Source organism: Leuresthes tenuis, unplaced genomic scaffold (assembly GCF_036924035.1).
Source record: "Leuresthes tenuis unplaced genomic scaffold, fLeuTen1.0.hap1 SCAF_1, whole genome shotgun sequence".
NCBI classification, from domain to species: domain Eukaryota; kingdom Metazoa; phylum Chordata; class Actinopteri; order Atheriniformes; family Atherinopsidae; genus Leuresthes; species Leuresthes tenuis.
This window is the reverse complement of record NW_027325355.1, coordinates 3,619,608-3,637,169: the sequence shown is the minus strand read 5'-3', so window position 1 is coordinate 3,637,169 and position 17,562 is coordinate 3,619,608. Positions and strand designations below refer to the sequence as shown.

Here is a 17,562-nt window from a genome sequence, read left to right as displayed (position 1 = left end):
ATCTGCAGGCTGTTCTCAGTGTTTCCAGCACAATCATTCAGCTGTTTTCATGCATCAACATAATACAGTAATAACAGTGTAGTTATGGTTGTTTCTATTCAGAGCTGCTTACAAGCAGAATGGGATTATTTCTACGTGTCAACATACAGTGTATAACATCATTTCCAGTAAAAATCTGACTTTGAAAGTTAAAATGATAGAATCAGCATGTAAATGATAAAGTGTCTTCCTGTGGATGTTCTCAGATATGTACAGTATGAACACTGTGATCCTTTCCCACATGTCCCAGTATGTTTGATTGTGTTCCAAGTGAGGGTCAGACTGGAGAAAGTGTCATGAAGCTGTCACCCTTAAACAATCAATAAAAGCTCTGAATACAAAAGCATTTCAGTGTCATCTCTATAAGTAATGATGAAAGAAGCAAAAGCTTCAGCTGCACCTCCTGAGCTCTACTTTCCATATTGTCTACACTGACTGTGAATCAAAAGCAGCACAACAGCCACATCTTCAGCTTGTTGTTGAAAAGCTGTTCTGACAACATTCACAGCCCAATAAGCAGCACAGTGACAGCAGTGTAGTTGTGTTTGTGGGTCAGAGGAAATCTCATGTTCCAGCCATGTGATCCATAACAACCCATGTGAGTGAAGGACAGACTGCAGCACTGATAAAAATGTCAGTTTGAGATGAATTCACAGGCATCAGTGTGTCAGTGGAACTGAAGGTGAACTGTTTGAGAGCTGAACACTGACAGGACTTTGTTTGCATGATGGAAACATGACGAAGAACAACATGACAAACTAAATCCATCATGTTAGAAGACAGAGTGGGAAAAGAATGAAAGTCAGCAGAAATTCAGCTCCATTATTGAATTAAGTCAAACACATTGAAGAGTTGGATCAGAGTTGAGGAGCTGTGTGGATTTGTAGTTGTGCATTTTCATCCCAGCTGTTAAACAACAGATAACAGTGTGTGTTACTAAATTCACCACCAAGCTGAATGTGTTTGTGGGAACATGAATGTTTTTTAGTCTTTCTGCATCATGTGACCCCGATTTTAATCATCTGCTGTCAGATTCAAATCAAGACCATGAAACCACACAGCAGCTTCAGCTGAGCTGTCAGTCAGCAGCAGCGGTCTTATCTGTGGGCCGCAGGGGCTGATGGGAGCTCTGAGGAGCTGTTAGAAAGCACGTGGCCCTGGTCTGATCTCACAGCTCGTCCTTGTTTGGCCTCAGCTGCATCAGAGCGCCACTTCTCCCCAGGTTCACCAGAGGAAACACCACTGCACAAAATGCTTTTCCTCCCAGCTGCTGCTCTGTGCTGTCTGTGTTCAGGTGAGCGTTTCCAGCCAATCAGGAGCCAGCAAACTCCACCTGGAACAAACACTGTCACACTGACCTTCATCTGTCTGTCTGAGTCTCTCCAGCGCTGGTTGCCATGGCAGCACAGCTGATCCAGGATCAGTTAACACTGACGAGGAGAGTTGGTCAAAGTGTCTCCTTCAGCTGTGGAACTGACCAGTGTGATGAAAACTGGATATACTGGTACCAGAAGAAAGAAGCAGAAACATTCACAGTGATTCTGGATATTAATAAAGATAGTGGTGATGTTTATAAAGGTTATGGTCATCCTCAGAAAGATGATTTCTCAGCTGTGAATGAACAGAACGGCTGTGAGAGAGCAGTAAACCACAGCCCAGGTTCACATATTTCACCTCCATCTCAGACAGAGTCACAAACATACTGAGCTGAGGGAGTTTCTTCCTCACTGCTGTCTTTATTTATTTCAACTTTTATTCAACTCTTTCTTCTTATTAAGAGAAGTTTTCTGAAGGTTCAAAGATAAAAACTGTGAACATTTCACAGATTTGTTCTGGAAAATGATCCAAATGAAACTTCAATTCACCATAAATAAAAGCAAGACATTTTAAAGGCATTTATTTAATACTGAATGTTTTCATTCAAATGTCCAGATAAATATGAATCTGCTGCTTTGAGCTGCTGCTGGAATAAAGTCCATTCCTCCTTTAAAAAGTTTAATGAGCTCTTCATGAAAACACTTCCAGCAGCACTTGTTGTTTAACAGCTTTCAGCAGATTTCACCACATCATTTCACTTTATTCCATTTTAAAAGACAGATCTGGGACTGATCTCAGGTCAGGATTTTGTCCTTCTAGCAGCAGCTTATCAGGACGCTGATTTTGTTGGACAGATGTTCATCAGTTTCCGGTGGATGTTTCTGCTTCCCAGAGGATGAATCCAGAGTGCACTGAGACTGAGACAGGAGCAGGAAAACTTCCTAAATTCATGTGAAGTCTTTGTACCACATTACAGCTCAGAAACAGAACACATGCACAGTGAGGGCATGATGCTCAACACGTTTCTCAAAGCATTTACACAAGGAAATTCATTATGTGCTGATAGTGATATGATTTCCTTCCCCTGACACAATCATCTTTAAGTGATTTCATGTCACTTTTACATCCATCAGCTCCACAGTTTTATATCTCTACATGTTAAGTATAAGGCAGCTTTCACAGCGAGCTATGTGGCAAATATCTGGAAACAACTGAGACTAACAGCCTGAAACATCCAGTTTCTACAAAGATAGCTCAAATACACAGTTCTGTTGGGATGTTTCTGTACAGTCATCATGGACATTAATGTAATTTCCATTTAGTCATTTAGCAGATGCTTTGATCCAAAGTGACTCACAGGTGAGGAAACAACATCCCAGTGCAGTCAGGCATACCTCTCATTTCCCTGTATTTGTGTCCATCCTCCAGACTCCTGTGGATCCTTTTTACCTCACGCTAAAAAAGCCAATATCACAGACGGAGAAAAGTTAGATCATGAGAGAGAAAAAAACTCTTGAAACTTTCTGTGAACAAAGCAAGGAGGTCAATAAATAAGTCTACACCTCATTACAGTGGTTAATATTTCTGACTGAATAAGTTTCTGTTTGCATCTGTGTGGTTGTAGACATATTTGATCTAAGGGAACTCCAGATTGAAACCTCGCCAGTGAAGAACTGAATGTAGCACAACGTGTTGGTGTAAAAGACCACTCTGATGCTTAGAAGTCCATACTCCCACCAACTAGTTTAAAGCTGAATAATCCTTTCAGATGAGAGATGAAACGTCTTCAAGAACTAAGAAGAAGAAGAAGTTGCCCTTATTCAGGCTCTTACCCACAAAGTGTCACCGTGAGGAGCCCCCTTTCCAATCAGTAAACCTTCTTCTAAAAAGGTAGCCCTGAGCAGCTGCCTCCAGCTCCTCTGAGGGACACACCTGCTGAACTGGTCATTGACATTAAAATAAAAAGGCTGCAGACAGACCAAAGCTGCTGCGTTGGAGATGAACCCTCTGTGTAATGCTTCTCACAGTTCATGAAAGAATATTATAAAATAACAATGATTTTAACCATCTGTAATTATACTGGGGCAGCTGCTTATCTGAAGTGTTGCATATGTCACTGTGATCTATGTTATTAATGTCCAAAGACATGTGAGCTGTGTTTAGATTTAGCCAAAAGCTGAAGTGGAGAAGAAGATCTTGGAATAAAGAAAGAGGAAAGGCGCCCTTGAGCTGTTCATATCTGGTCTTAACGTGATCAGAAAAGTGAACTAAGTACATCTGTGAACACGTTCAACAACCATTCAGCAGCTCCTTTCTCCACCTCTCAGCAGAACTCGATAGTTCTTGTGATGAGAGATTTCAACTCATGTAACCTCTTCCAGGAACTGACGAGCTCCAAACAGCTGGTGACATGCGCCATGCAGGACAGCAACACACTGGACCACTTCTACTCCACCATAAAACCCTCATACCGCTCCATCCCCCACGCTGCCCTTGGACACTCCGACCACTGCATCATACAGATGGTCCCCACATACAGGCAGCAACTGAGAAGGGCCAAACCATCCAGGACTACAGTAAGGCGGTGGACTCCAGAGGCAAGGGACAGGCTTCAGGACTGCATGGAGTCTACTGACTGGGAGTCACTGAGGGGCCCTGAGGATGACAACGGCAGCTTTTCTGACACTGTATGTTCCTGCATCAGCTTCTGTGAGCAGGTCTGCCTTCCAACCAAAACCATCACAAGGCACAATAACCAAAAGCCCTGGTTCTCCAAGCAGCTCAGAGAGCTCAGGCGCCGGAAAGAGCAGGCGTACAGAGAGGGTGACATGGACACATTCAGACTGGCCAGACAGGGCCTCAAGAAGGCCATCAAAAATGCTAAAGAGGACTATAGAGCCAGACTGGAGAGTGATTCAGGCACCAACGACCCTGCAGTTGTTGGAGTCCCCTCTGAACCATCAGAAACTACAAAGGTAGAAGCCCTGTGGTCGCCCCCTCCCCCGGACTAGCTGACGATCTCAACACCTTCAACACCAGGTTTGAGAGACCCCCTGCTGCTTTATTGTTTCCAACCCCCCCCCCCCCTCCCCCCTCTCTCTCTCTCTCACAGACACTGAGAGCTCACCGCCACCCACTTCTCATCCCCTTATCACATATGTGTATGATGAAATACTTTTTAATGTGTTCTGTGTGTAAATTCTCCCAGAAAGGTAGTATCATATGATATGGCAGGTTGTGTGTGTTTTTCTGTCACTTTACTCAAAGAAAATTAAGGCCTTAGCATGCATGAGGTGTTGTTATTGTACCCCAACTCCTTGGAACACAGTAAACAATCAAAATATTCTCACATGGGGGAAATCTTCCGCTTCCTAGCTGGCTCCATCCTCTTACCTATCCTTCTCTCCTCACTCTCCCAAATCTCAAAACTATCTCTCTCTCACTTAACTCCCCAAACTATCTCCAAACTACATTAACGCTATCAAAACTCGAGTATCCAAACTATCAAAACTCAAAAAGTGAACTGACCGCAACTCTCCATAAAAAAAACCCCACTTTTAAATGGAGACTGGGGGGTTTATATGCTTGTCAATACACAGGCATATAAATCTGAAGCACTTCCGGAAGCAGTCACGTGGTTGGGACGGGTAGTGAGGTTGCAGACATCATAATTTTTGGCCCCTCCCCTAAATTAAGTAAACCGTCTCCTCCATTACTCCACACACGCTTCGAAATCTGGGCACATTTCAGAACATCACTACAGGAAGCTGCATGCAGGTGAGTCCAGAAAAGAATACATGTAGCGGTCAAACATTTGCAGAAATGTCTTCAAAGTACTTTGTATCATTGGTTTGATTCCTGCACCTGGACACGGGCAGTCAGAACATGTACTAAAGAGTAAAAAAGTTCAAATGACTTGGCTGCTATTCACAGTTAGCATGTCCTGCTAATGCTAATGCTCTGCAAACCGTTGTACTCAAAGCAGAAAGCAGAAACACAACATCAACTATAGATTTCAATAAGCCGGTCAGATGGACAAATAAAATGGAGCTTTATCCTTTTAGCTGTGTGTTAAACACATTTTCCAATAAAGCCGCAGTTTTCTAAACTTTTTTCTGTAGTTTTAAAAAATTAAAAAAATTTGATGATCAATGTAAAATTTTGAATTGTTCTTTCCGGGCTTATCTGGGTATCATTTGGGTTTTTGATAAAACTGTGGAGTGAAAACATGTGATATGATGTGTTTAATGTGTTTTAGTGTTTAAAATCTTAAAATGGGGTTTAATTATGGACTATATAAATGCCTCAATTACATTAAGAGTTTATGTTGTTTGAAGAGGAGTCATAGTATTATTATATAGATTTGTCAGTGATCCAGGAAAGTATCACAGGAGCAGTAGAAATATACAGTTCAGTATCAGTGTCTGATTTCTCAGATTTACACTCAGAAGCCCATTAAAAGATAGTCTGACTGTCCTCTTCAGAAGCGTCTCATGAAAGCTTCATTTTTCAGTTTCCTTTACATATCCAATATTTTCTTTTATCCACGTATCAAAAAGGACTGACCGCATGATAAAAAGGTTGTACATGTCTCTACTCATAAAGTCCACCTGCCAACATCTGGAGTTAAAATGGAGCTAAAATTATCTTTATTAGGAGGATCTGTGCAACTTTTAGGAGCTGATACTCTGATCTCACCACAACACAAGATCACTTTTTACTCTTTAACTGGACACGTAAGTTTACCAGTTAAGATAATTTCAGAATCAATATAAAGGAGACTGTAGGTTATTTGGGTTGAAAAACATTTCAGAGTTTTAAGGGTCTGAGAGTTTCCTTCATCTCAAACTTTAGGTTTCACTAAAGCAGCTTTCTGGAATGAATCACTGGACGAGCACTTCTGATGTCAGAAAAACACTCCTTTATATTTAAATGACAGCCTCAGAATGGTCCACTTCACGTTGTTCTTCAGAGTGTCTCAGATCAGTCAGACAGCTCCTGCTGACGTGTTGTTAGCCACACAGAACTAGATCATTCCCCCACTGAACCATCACATCTTCTCAGTTTCAAGCCTCAGTCCAGACTGAAGCTCCCTGAGTGCTGAACCGTGGGCTTCAGAGTTTAACCTGTGACAAATCTGAGATTACTCTGTTACTTTTCTGGATCCATGACAGCTTCTGGAAATGAGAACAAATTTAGAAATAGAGAAAATCTGCACTTCAGGCTTTGGGATGATATTGGGACCCTTTCCTCAAACAATATCATTGTCTTAATGTAGTAAAATGATTTAAGTTGATCATGTTACACTGACTCAGATGAGATTCATGGGATATTTCACACAGTGGGTGTCGTTCTACAGAGTATATTATTGCATTTTTTCTGAATTTGATAAAAAAAAAAGCTCCAAATATTTTGAATTGTGACCTTAGTGGGTCTTTTAAGAACCATTTTAAAGTTCTCTTAAAAACCACAATAATAAGTTTAATGAAATGTGACTTAGATGGTTAAAAAGTGTCCAGAAAGGTTTTCAGGAGAAGAAGAAAAGTAGGTGTGATATAACATGCTGCACGCCACAGCTGGATCTTATTGTATGTACTGACAGTTGCAGACAGAGTCCATCAGTCAGAGGACCAGGACCAGAATGGAGCAGCAGAACCAGGATCCAAACCCCTCCACCAGGAACAGAGCCGGCTCATCCTCTGGTTCCAGCGGGCTTCAGGTCAGTGTGGAGGACATCAAAGACATGAGGACATGAGTGTTGAGGCTCCGCGTATCGTCCGCTTGTTCTGCTTTTACTTCAAATGTGGAAAAAGTGTTTCTTGGTTGCATCTCCTCACTGATACAGATGTGCCTAGACTGAAAATGTGCTGCAGGCTGAATGAGCTGCTGGAAGAAACTCAGTGGCCAGATTGTTGTGGTGGGACATTTTCTTGCTCTCAGTCTTCAGATTTGAGAGGTTCAGGAGCTAATCTTCATTATTTGTGTTTAAAGTCTCTGGATTACATGAATTAAACCTGGTGGTGGTAATACTTCTGGGTCTTTAATGGTTAGAGAACAGGTTTGTAGATCTCTGAGGGCACTTATAAACACACTCTCAGCATTCATGTTTGATCTGAAATATTGAGACCTGTGGCTCGGTCTATACACGTCCAGTTAGAATATGTTGGTTAGCTTAGAGAAATCTTTTGTGTGAACTTCAAAAGGATCTAATCCTTCTTCCTTTCTGTCATTGCAGAAACATATATCCCAAGACGGATCCAGATGTCACTCCTGTAAACACTGTGGGAAAGTTTTCAAAATATCTTCACATCTGAGGTATCATCAGAGGCTTCACACTGGAAAGAAACCATATAGCTGTTGTCAGTGTGGGGCAGCTTTCACTACATCTTCCAATTTTAAGAAACACCAACGTATTCACACAAGAGAGAAACCATACAGCTGTGGTCAGTGTGGGGCAGCTTTCACAACATCTTCCCATTTTAAGAGACACCAACGTATTCACACAGGAAAGAAACCATTAAGCTGTAGTCAGTGGGGAGCAGCTTTCACTCAATCATCTAGTCTGAAGGCACACCAACGTATTCACACAGGAGAGAAACCATACAGCTGTTGTCAGTGTGGAGCAGCTTTCACTCAATCATCTCGTCTAAAGGCACACCAACTTATTCATACAGGAGAGAAACCTTACAGCTGTGGTCAGTGTGGAACAGCTTTCACTACATCTTCCCAGCTTAAGAGACACCAACGTATTCACACAGGAAAGAAACCATACAGCTGTGGTCAGTGTGGAGCAGCTTTCACTCAATCATCTAGTCTGAAGGCACACCAACGTATTCACACAGGAGAGAAACCATACAGCTGTGGTCAGTGTGGAGCAGCTTTCACTCAATTCATCTCGTCTAAAGGCACACCAACTTATTCATACAGGAGGGAAACCATACAGCTGTGGTCAGTGTGGGGCAGCTTTCACTACATCTTCCCAGCTTAAGAGACACCGACGTATTCACACAGGAAAGAAACCATACAGCTGTGATCAGTGTGGAGAAGCTTTCACTACAACTTCCGATCTTAAGAGACACCAACGTATTCACACAGGAGAGAAACCATACAGCTGTGGTCAGTGTGGAGCAGCTTTCACTCAATCATCTCGTCTAAAGACACACCAACGTATTCACACAGGAGAGAAACCGTACAGCTGTGGTCAGTGTGGGGCAGCTTTCACTACATCTTCCGATCTTAAGAGACACCAACGTATTCACCCAGGAGAGAAACCATACAGCTGTGGTCAGTGTGGAGCAGCTTTCACTCAATCATCTCGTCTAAAGACACACCAACGTATTCACACAGGAGAGAAACCGAACAGCTGTGGTCAGTGTGGGGCAGCTTTCACTACATCTTCCGGTCTTAAGGAACACCAACGTATTCACACAGGAGGGAAACCATACAGCTGTGGTCAGTGTGGGGCAGCTTTCACTACATCTTCCGATCTTAATAAACACCAACGTATTCACACAGGAGAGAAACCATACAGCTGTGGTCAGTGTGGAGCAGCTTTCACTCAATCATCTCGTCTAAAGACACACCAACGTATTCACACAGGAGAGAAACCGTACAGCTGTGGTCAGTGTGGGGCAGCTTTCACTACATCTTCCGATCTTAAGAGACACCAACGTATTCACCCAGGAGAGAAACCATACAGCTGTGGTCAGTGTGGGGCAGCTTTCACTACATCTTCCGATCTTAAGAGACACCAACGTATTCACCCAGGAGAGAAACCATACAGCTGTGGTCAGTGTGGAGCAGCTTTCACTCAATCATCTCGTCTAAAGACACACCAACGTATTCACACAGGAGAGAAACCGAACAGCTGTGGTCAGTGTGGGGCAGCTTTCACTACATCTTCCGGTCTTAAGGAACACCAACGTATTCACACAGGAGGGAAACCATACAGCTGTGGTCAGTGTGGGGCAGCTTTCACTACATCTTCCGATCTTAATAAACACCAACGTATTCACACAGGAGAGAAACCATACAGCTGTGGTCAGTGTGGAGCAGCTTTCACTCAATCATCTCGTCTAAAGACACACCAACGTATTCACACAGGAGAGAAACCGTACAGCTGTGGTCAGTGTGGGGCAGCTTTCACTACATCTTCCGATCTTAAGAGACACCAACGTATTCACCCAGGAGAGAAACCATACAGCTGTGGTCAGTGTGGAGCAGCTTTCACTCAATCATCTCGTCTAAAGACACACCAACGTATTCACACAGGAGAGAAACCGAACAGCTGTGGTCAGTGTGGGGCAGCTTTCACTACATCTTCCGGTCTTAAGGAACACCAACGTATTCACACAGGAGGGAAACCATACAGCTGTGGTCAGTGTGGGGCAGCTTTCACTACATCTTCCGATCTTAATAAACACCAACGTATTCACACAGGAGAGAAACCATACAGCTGTGGTCAGTGTGGAGCAGCTTTCACTCAATCATCTCGTCTAAAGACACACCAACGTATTCACACAGGAGAGAAACCGTACAGCTGTGGTCAGTGTGGGGCAGCTTTCACTACATCTTCCGATCTTAAGAGACACCAACGTATTCACCAAGGAGAGAAACCATACAGCTGTGGTCAGTGTGGAGCAGCTTTCACTCAATCATCTCGTCTAAAGACACACCAACGTATTCACACAGGAGAGAAACCGAACAGCTGTGGTCAGTGTGGGGCAGCTTTCACTACATCTTCCGGTCTTAAGAAACACCAACGTATTCACACAGGAGAGAAACCGAACAGCTGTGGTCAGTGTGGGGCAGCTTTCACTACATCTTCCGGTCTTAATAAACACCAACGTAGTCACACAGGAGAGAAACCATACAGCTGTGGTCAGTGTGGGGCAGCTTTCACGGTATCATCTAGTCTAAAGACACACTAAAACGTAGTCACACAGGAGAGAAACCATACAGCTGTGGTCAGTGTGGGGCAGCTTTCACGGTATCATCTAGTCTAAAGACACACCAACGTATTCACACAGGAGAGAAACCATACAGCTGTGGTCAGTGTGGAGCAGCTTTCACTCAATCATCTCGTCTAAAGACACACCAACGTATTCACACAGGAGAGAAACCGTACAGCTGTGGTCAGTGTGGGGCAGCTTTCACTACATCTTCCGATCTTAAGAGACACCAACGTATTCACCCAGGAGAGAAACCATACAGCTGTGGTCAGTGTGGAGCAGCTTTCACTCAATCATCTCGTCTAAAGACACACCAACGTATTCACACAGGAGAGAAACCGAACAGCTGTGGTCAGTGTGGGGCAGCTTTCACTACATCTTCCGATCTTAATAAACACCAACGTAGTCACACAGGAGAGAAACCATACAGCTGTGGTCAGTGTGGGGCAGCTTTCACGGTATCATCTAGTCTAAAGACACACTAAAACGTAGTCACACAGGAGAGAAACCATACAGCTGTGGTCAGTGTGGGGCAGCTTTCACGGTATCATCTAGTCTAAAGACACACCAACGTATTCACACAGGAGAGAAACCATACAGCTGTGGTCAGTGTGAGACAGCTTTCACTACATCTTCTGGTCTTAAGACACACCAACTTATTCACATAGGAGAGAAACCACACATCTGTAGTCAGTGTGGGGCAGCTTTCATTACATCTTCCCATCTTAAGACACACCAACGTATTCACACAGGAGAGAAACCATACATCTGTAGTCAGTGTGGAGCAGCTTTCACTGAATCATCCAATCTAAAGACACACCAACGTATTCACACAGGAGAGAAACCATACAGCTGTGGTCAGTGTGGGGCAGCTTTCACGGTATCATCTAGTCTAAAGACACACCAACGTATTCACACAGGAGAAAAACCTTACAGCTGCGGTGTGTGTGGGGCAGCTTTCACTACATCTTCCGTTCTTAAGAAACACCAACGTATTCACACAGGAGAGAAACCATACAGCTGTGGTCAGTGTGGAGCAGCTTTTGCTCGATTATCTAGTCTGAAGACACACCAACGTATTCACACTGGGGAGAAACCATACAGCTGTGGTCAGTGTGGGACAGATTTCACTACATCTTCCGATCTTAAGAAACACCAACGTAGTCACACAGGAGAGAAACCATACAGCTGTGGTCAGTGTGGAGCAGCTTTCACTGAATCATCTAATCTAAAGACACACCAACGTATTCACACAGGAGAGAAACCATACAGCTGTGGTCAGTGTGGAGCAGATTTTGCTCGATTGTCTAGTCTAAAGACACACCAACTTACTCACACTGTGCATACATTTTTGGTTTAAATCAACAATATATTTTACGGCAGATAAGAAAACATTTACCTGGGAGCAGCAACAGGAACTACCAGTCAGTAGAATTTCCCCTGTTCAGATTAAAACTCGTCTTTCTGGATTACCACCTTCTCTTGTCAGGACTTTTGTTCTGAATGTTCTGTGGGTAGCACATGTTTGAAGAATCATTGAAAGTGCTTTATAATTTTTTGAGATTGTTTTAACTGTGGACAGATCTCCCACCGTTCAAGACAAATATGACATCAGTTGTGAGTTGATAGACAGAACGATGTAAGTTCCTTGAGATGACATTGTTTTTATTCGGCGCTATATGAATAAAACTGAATTGAATTGAATATGCAATCTGTTTGAAAGTAGATACATGTCTTATTCTATTATACTGAACATGTATGTTTTGTTTAAAGTTAAAATTCACATAGCAGCTGTGGGTATGTTCGTAAACATACAACGTCTTTAGAAGCAATATATCATTTCAGTTTGATGTAAAGTCTAGCTTTACACTTGTTTGTATTTCATTGCTCTGCATTTTATTAAAGGTCAGATGTCAACATTTCTCATGCGTTTCATGTTCTTGCTACAGAGATATTTAATTTATATTTAAAAATGTGTGTTTGGTTCTAATCTTTGTGCTAATCTTTCCCAAAGACTTAGAAATATTTAACGCAGTCTGAAAAAGGTTTGGAGTTGTTCCCTGTACTTTCCAGACAGCTGTTTGATTGTCATGACTAAAGCTGAAAGTTAAGGCTGTTCCAACACTAAAAGGACACGAGGCTCAACCTCAAGCTGTGAAACTATGTCAAATGTTTGTTGTGTTGGTGTCAAGAAAATTATCTCAAAATGAGGCTCAGAATCGCTGGAGACAATTAATACCAAACATTTATTCTCACAGCAAGGAGTCTGCATGACATATCAAGAAGCTGACACAGATTTGTCTGAGTTAAAAAAAACAAAAATAATGATACTATCGCTATTTAGTTTCCACTTTGTTTATTCTGTACATTTTTGTATATAATTCAGTATATAACAGTGCTGAGCCTGAGTGAGATGGAGATTTCAATTTCCCAGAAGCAACCTCCCAAAGGGATCAATAAAGTTATCCATCCATCCTACAAGAACACTGGCCACACAAGGTTATGTGACATTCAGTCAAACAAGGATTAGACTGAAGTTCAAATAAGATTGGAGGACTCTCAGCACACAGTGTCTCTTGACCCTGCAGCATCTCACACATGGTACTTGCTTTTTGTCATAGTATAACTTCATGACATTTCCCTCCTGTTTATAATAGAAAAGAGGGTGTAAATTCACAGTAGATTCATATATACACATGCATTTGTTTGTATATCTTCTACATCATTGTCATTGTTAAACAGTTTGTAATGTTGTCCTCTGATTGTTTTTGGCTCTCAGTCTCCATGTTGCTGATCCTGGATCTGCTGAGATGTCCCAGGTCATTGTTGGCTTTGATCCTCACATTTATTTTTGTCCTGAGAAAGGAGAAGTTCCAAAAAGGGAAACAGGGATTGCTTTTGGATTTGACATAGCCTATATCATGTCAACATTCATTTGGGGCTGCAGTTTTTCATTTAGTTTCAGACTTGTTATTGGATTCAAATGTTGACGAGTTTCTGTGACAGATACAGTGGGGAGAACAAGTATTTGATACGCTGCCGATTTAGCTGGTTTTCACACTCGCAATGCATGTAGAAGTCTGTAATTTTTATAATAGGTGCTCTTCAAGTGTGAGTGATGGAATCTAAAAATAAAATCCCTAAAATCGCACTGAATTTGCATTCTCCCCACTGTAGGCTCCAGTCCCCCTGAAACCATGTAAAACAAATGGAAGGATGGATAGTTTGTGGGACATTTATTCATTCATTCCACTTCGGTATTGAAATATTTTTGTTCCATTCAATGTAAAGTTATCCTGAGGATAACAGGCAGGATTTGAACCAGCTGTTGCACCACTGGCAAGTTATGGTCTCTGTTAAACTCACCAAGCCACCTTCCCACTTGAAGATGTTTTCGGAGTGCTTTTCAATTTGTATTTTTAGTGTTGGAGCTGAAACTTCACTGAGTCATAAGTTTTGATCCCAGAACATCTGACATTTAAAACATTCACCAAACAGTCTGAGCTATTCCACTGAACCCTTTGCTCTGATTTTTGCACAGGCAGCAGTTTCATAATGAATCAGTCGGGGTGTTGAAAGGAATGTTTCCATGACATCGAACTCAGAGCCGTCTCCATTAACCTCAACAGTAAATATCATCTTCCCCCGTCCACACAAGCTCTGTGAAGAATGTTTGCTGCAATTCTTCATTCACCATCCTGTCTCCTGTGTTACTAAGAACAGCAAATGAATAAGTAAAGTAAGTAAATGAGATCATGTATGTGTCCAATGAGTGTGATCCTGACCGCATCAAAACCAGTCAAACTTCTGCTTAGTTCAGGTTAAATGGAAGGTTTAGCCAGTGGTGTTATTTATTTAGTCATTTACAAATCCTCTGAAAAGTAGATCATACACCAAATAAAGTTTGATTTATTCAAGCCTGCTCTTTAAAGTACAGAGCGATGTCACCTCCAAAACCCAACCCTGTCCCTGTTTCTGAAGGAGAGGAGGATGTTAGCGGAGGGCCCTGCTTAGAGTCCTGCTTCAGTAAACTACAGCAACCAAGTAAACCTGCGACACTTCTGCTGGGATCAAATTGATCTATGAGTGCTTAAAGATTCAATAAAGAAAAACATGCAGCTGAAGCAAAATAAAACTTGAACCGAGAACTTACAAGAGAGGTTTTTAATGTTTTTATGCACATCAATCTTTACTTCATCGGCTCCCTCCATGGGATTAAAATCTGGAATATTTTTCTAATAAAAGGAAAAAATGTCAAGGGTCAGAAATCACATTTATTATTGTTTTACTCTGTAGGATCCATAAACTAATTTATTACCAGCTCTCTTAGCATGAAGAGAATCCCCTTTTCTCCCAAAAAGATCCCAGGTGTTGCTCTTGTGTTTTTGTAAGTTTATCACACCAGGTGGTGAAATGATATGAGTCACTCTGCAGTTGTTGTAGATTTCAGCTGAGATTCAAACTAAAAGACACATTTTGTGTCTGAAACTGTGAGAGACTGTTCAAGTCGGACTGAAAGCAGATTCAGAGGGTTGTGATGTATGTTTTCTCCACCCAAATGAACTGTCAGACATGCAGCAGTGCTGTGAAATCCCCTTTAGAAGCTACAGTTATTGGACACAGTGAAAGCTGACCATCTTTGTGGCTGAGATGGAGGTGATCTTTGTGATGTTGGATGGTCGTCTTGTTGCCTTCATGTTGACAAGCCGCTCTTGGTGTTGGATGAAGTCCCGCACGGTCTTGACGTTTATTTTAGGTAGGGGAATGCCAGCTTTGCAGAGAACAGGGTCATCCACTAAAATTCGGTGCTGGACCCGCTCGTATGCTTCCAGGATGGTTGTCTTCTCCGGACTGGTGCGTGACCCATGAGGACAATGCAGCCACAAAAGTTTCACCAGTGTGTACATTAGCCTGTTGTGCTGAGCACTTGTGTTATGTAAGCACAGTAACACACAAATGTTATGCCTGTTGCAGGTGTGATTTATCTAGTCTTATTTGCTTTTCTTCTGCTTCTGTCTCTTGTGGCTTACAGTTATTTTAGATTTTTAACGTTATGTTGACTTTGCACACTGCCACGTTCACTTGTTAAGCTTTTTCCTCAGTGATTGTTTCCTTCTTCTACACAAGCTTTAAATACTTTACTACTGTTTTCACTGTTGTTTTAATGTCTAATTTAACTCCTGGCAAAGTGGCAACATTTGAAAACTCGTCTAACACTGGCTCATACGTAGCAGTTGAACGGCTTTAACTCCTGGAATAAAATGTACATCCACATCAACAAACAAACAGCTACTCACAAAGACTGGAAGGTGAGCACTAGCCATTTCATTGCTGGAGAGCCGGATGTGGGGCAGCTCAGCACTCAGCGCATTGTCACAGGTCTCCACGTCACTCTCGTAAGCCTCATCTGGCTCATCTGGATCATGCTGCCCAGGCTGAAGCACCTCCTCCTCTGGATCCGGCCCATCGTTCACGATGTCTGCGAGAGAAAAAGGGCCCGATTCTCCTGTACTCTGACTAAACAGGTATTCCAACCCGAGCAGCTCATTAGAGGGGACATCAGCGGGAGCCTGGAAGTTTTCCTCCACAGTCTCTCCGAACAGCTGCAGACAGCGGGTGTTGAGGCGGTCGATAAGCGGTGCAGAGTAGATTCTGTGGTGCTGTCCTTTTCCCCCAAACACTGCATCAGAGCGGCAGTCAGAATTCCACCGTGCAATGCCACTTATCAGATAGACCTGACAGGGCCGGGCTGCGCAGTGGGGACCTGAACATCCCAATAAAACACATGAGATGACTCACAGTGACACGTGTGACATTTTATAAATATCCACACTACACCTGTGTACCTGGGAGCATGTTGGGCAAAGTTTTGTGGAATCCTTCCAGGCTGTTGTTGCCACGCAGACATTTGTAGTAGGGCACATCCACTTTGTTGATGGTCGTTGTACGCGCCACCCTATACATGTAGATGTCTGGAGGATCCTGGATGCACTCCAGGTGTCGCCGCTGCGACGCCCACATCTCATCAGTGGCCGCTGCAAATACAAATGACGTACAGACACACAAACCGATTGTTGTGTAGACTTTTTTATGCCACACAACTAGTATTAATGTTGTAACTTTTAGTGTCAGGTCTTTATACCAGGTGTCTTGAAGAGGCTGACTCCACTCTCATCCAGCCCCGCGGGACCTTTCAGTTCCTCAATGGCCAGGTTGATGAGCCTAAACGTTTCCTGCGCCCCTTGTGTGACCCGTCGCACGTCATGTTTCAGCTGCTCCCTGGAAATAAAAAGGCGGATGATGTCCTCATCTGTCACAGCCTTCAGAGCTGTCGGGTCCTTGGCTCTGACAGCCTTGATGAGGAGCTCCATGTCTGCTCGGTTGTACGCCAGCACCGCCCCAGCAAGAGCAGACTTGAACACTGCGTACTTGGAGTGAGACTCTGTGCGGACGGCTGCATCGAAACGGTGAATCCAGTGAAAGATGTCCAGACGCACAACCATTCCACTGTCCACCCAAGACTGGAACAAAGTCTCCACAGCTGTTGGGCCCTGTGCACGGCAACACCCACGGTCCACATTCAGGATGCTGGGGACAGGTTGGTTGGCCAGCCGAAACCTCTCCATTACTCCACGGCACATAGGTCCCAGCTTCTCTGTGGACTCCTCACATGTCAGCACAAAAGTCACTATCTGGGAGTACTCATTTCCAATGCTGGTGAACCTGAGCCGTGACCCTCACCAGACAGCTTCTTCACTACCTTAAAAACATTTGGAGTTTGGATCCCAACTTAGTTGCTTGTTCTTCTATAATTTAACAGTGCATGACAATGTTTATAATAGGAAATATGTTCTGTATGCCACAATCTATGATTGCGTTTTGATTTACATACTTTCTTGGTGGAATCCATCTTTAGCACAGTGCCAAAAGTGGAGAGGATCTGGCTCCTGTAGTCCTGCACGTTGTCGGCCTCTGCCAGCAGGAAGGCGTGGCGCAGGAGCTGTGCAGACGGGAGATCTCTTGGAGAAGGCGGAGCCTGAAATGTGTGACCTACTGCAGAAACAATCCCTCCAGGTTTCACTAAGCTCATAAGGAGTGTGGTGTACAGGTCTTTGCACTGAAGGTGCTTCTCCGTGTGGTTTTCCTGTATCTGACGCCACATCTGGACCATAGTGTTCCCTTCGGTTCGGTCCCTCAGAAGACACACAACATTCTTGTCCACACCACGCCTGTTAGTGGAGGAAAAATTGGTAAC

At 43.2% G+C, this 17,562-nt stretch overlaps 1 protein-coding gene across 1 annotated transcript; it reads left to right on the top strand.

Moving 5' to 3' along the window:
• The first annotated feature begins 1,436 nt into the window (after positions 1-1,436).
• Positions 1,437-13,753, top strand: LOC140296109 (uncharacterized). Its single transcript, XM_072379700.1, has 4 exons — positions 1,437-1,481; positions 8,009-8,176; positions 8,346-10,068; positions 13,731-13,753. The coding sequence occupies exons 1-4, from the start codon at positions 1,437-1,439 to the stop codon at positions 13,751-13,753; spliced, it is 1,959 nt and encodes a 652-aa protein (XP_072235801.1).
• Positions 13,754-17,562: the final 3,809 nt, after the last annotated feature.

Bases quoted from the DNA above. Each gene is read 5' to 3' on its own strand.
- LOC140296109 (XM_072379700.1), top strand. From the start codon at position 1,437: ATGGCAGCACAGCTGATCCAGGATCAGTTAACACTGACGAGGAGA. The intron at 1,482-8,008 runs GTTGGTCAAAGT...TCTCGTCTAAAG, and splicing joins AGTTAACACTGACGAGGAGA to GCACACCAACTTATTCATAC. The intron at 10,069-13,730 runs GTCAGTGTGGGG...TTGTATTTTTAG, and splicing joins AGAGAAACCGAACAGCTGTG to TGTTGGAGCTGAAACTTCAC.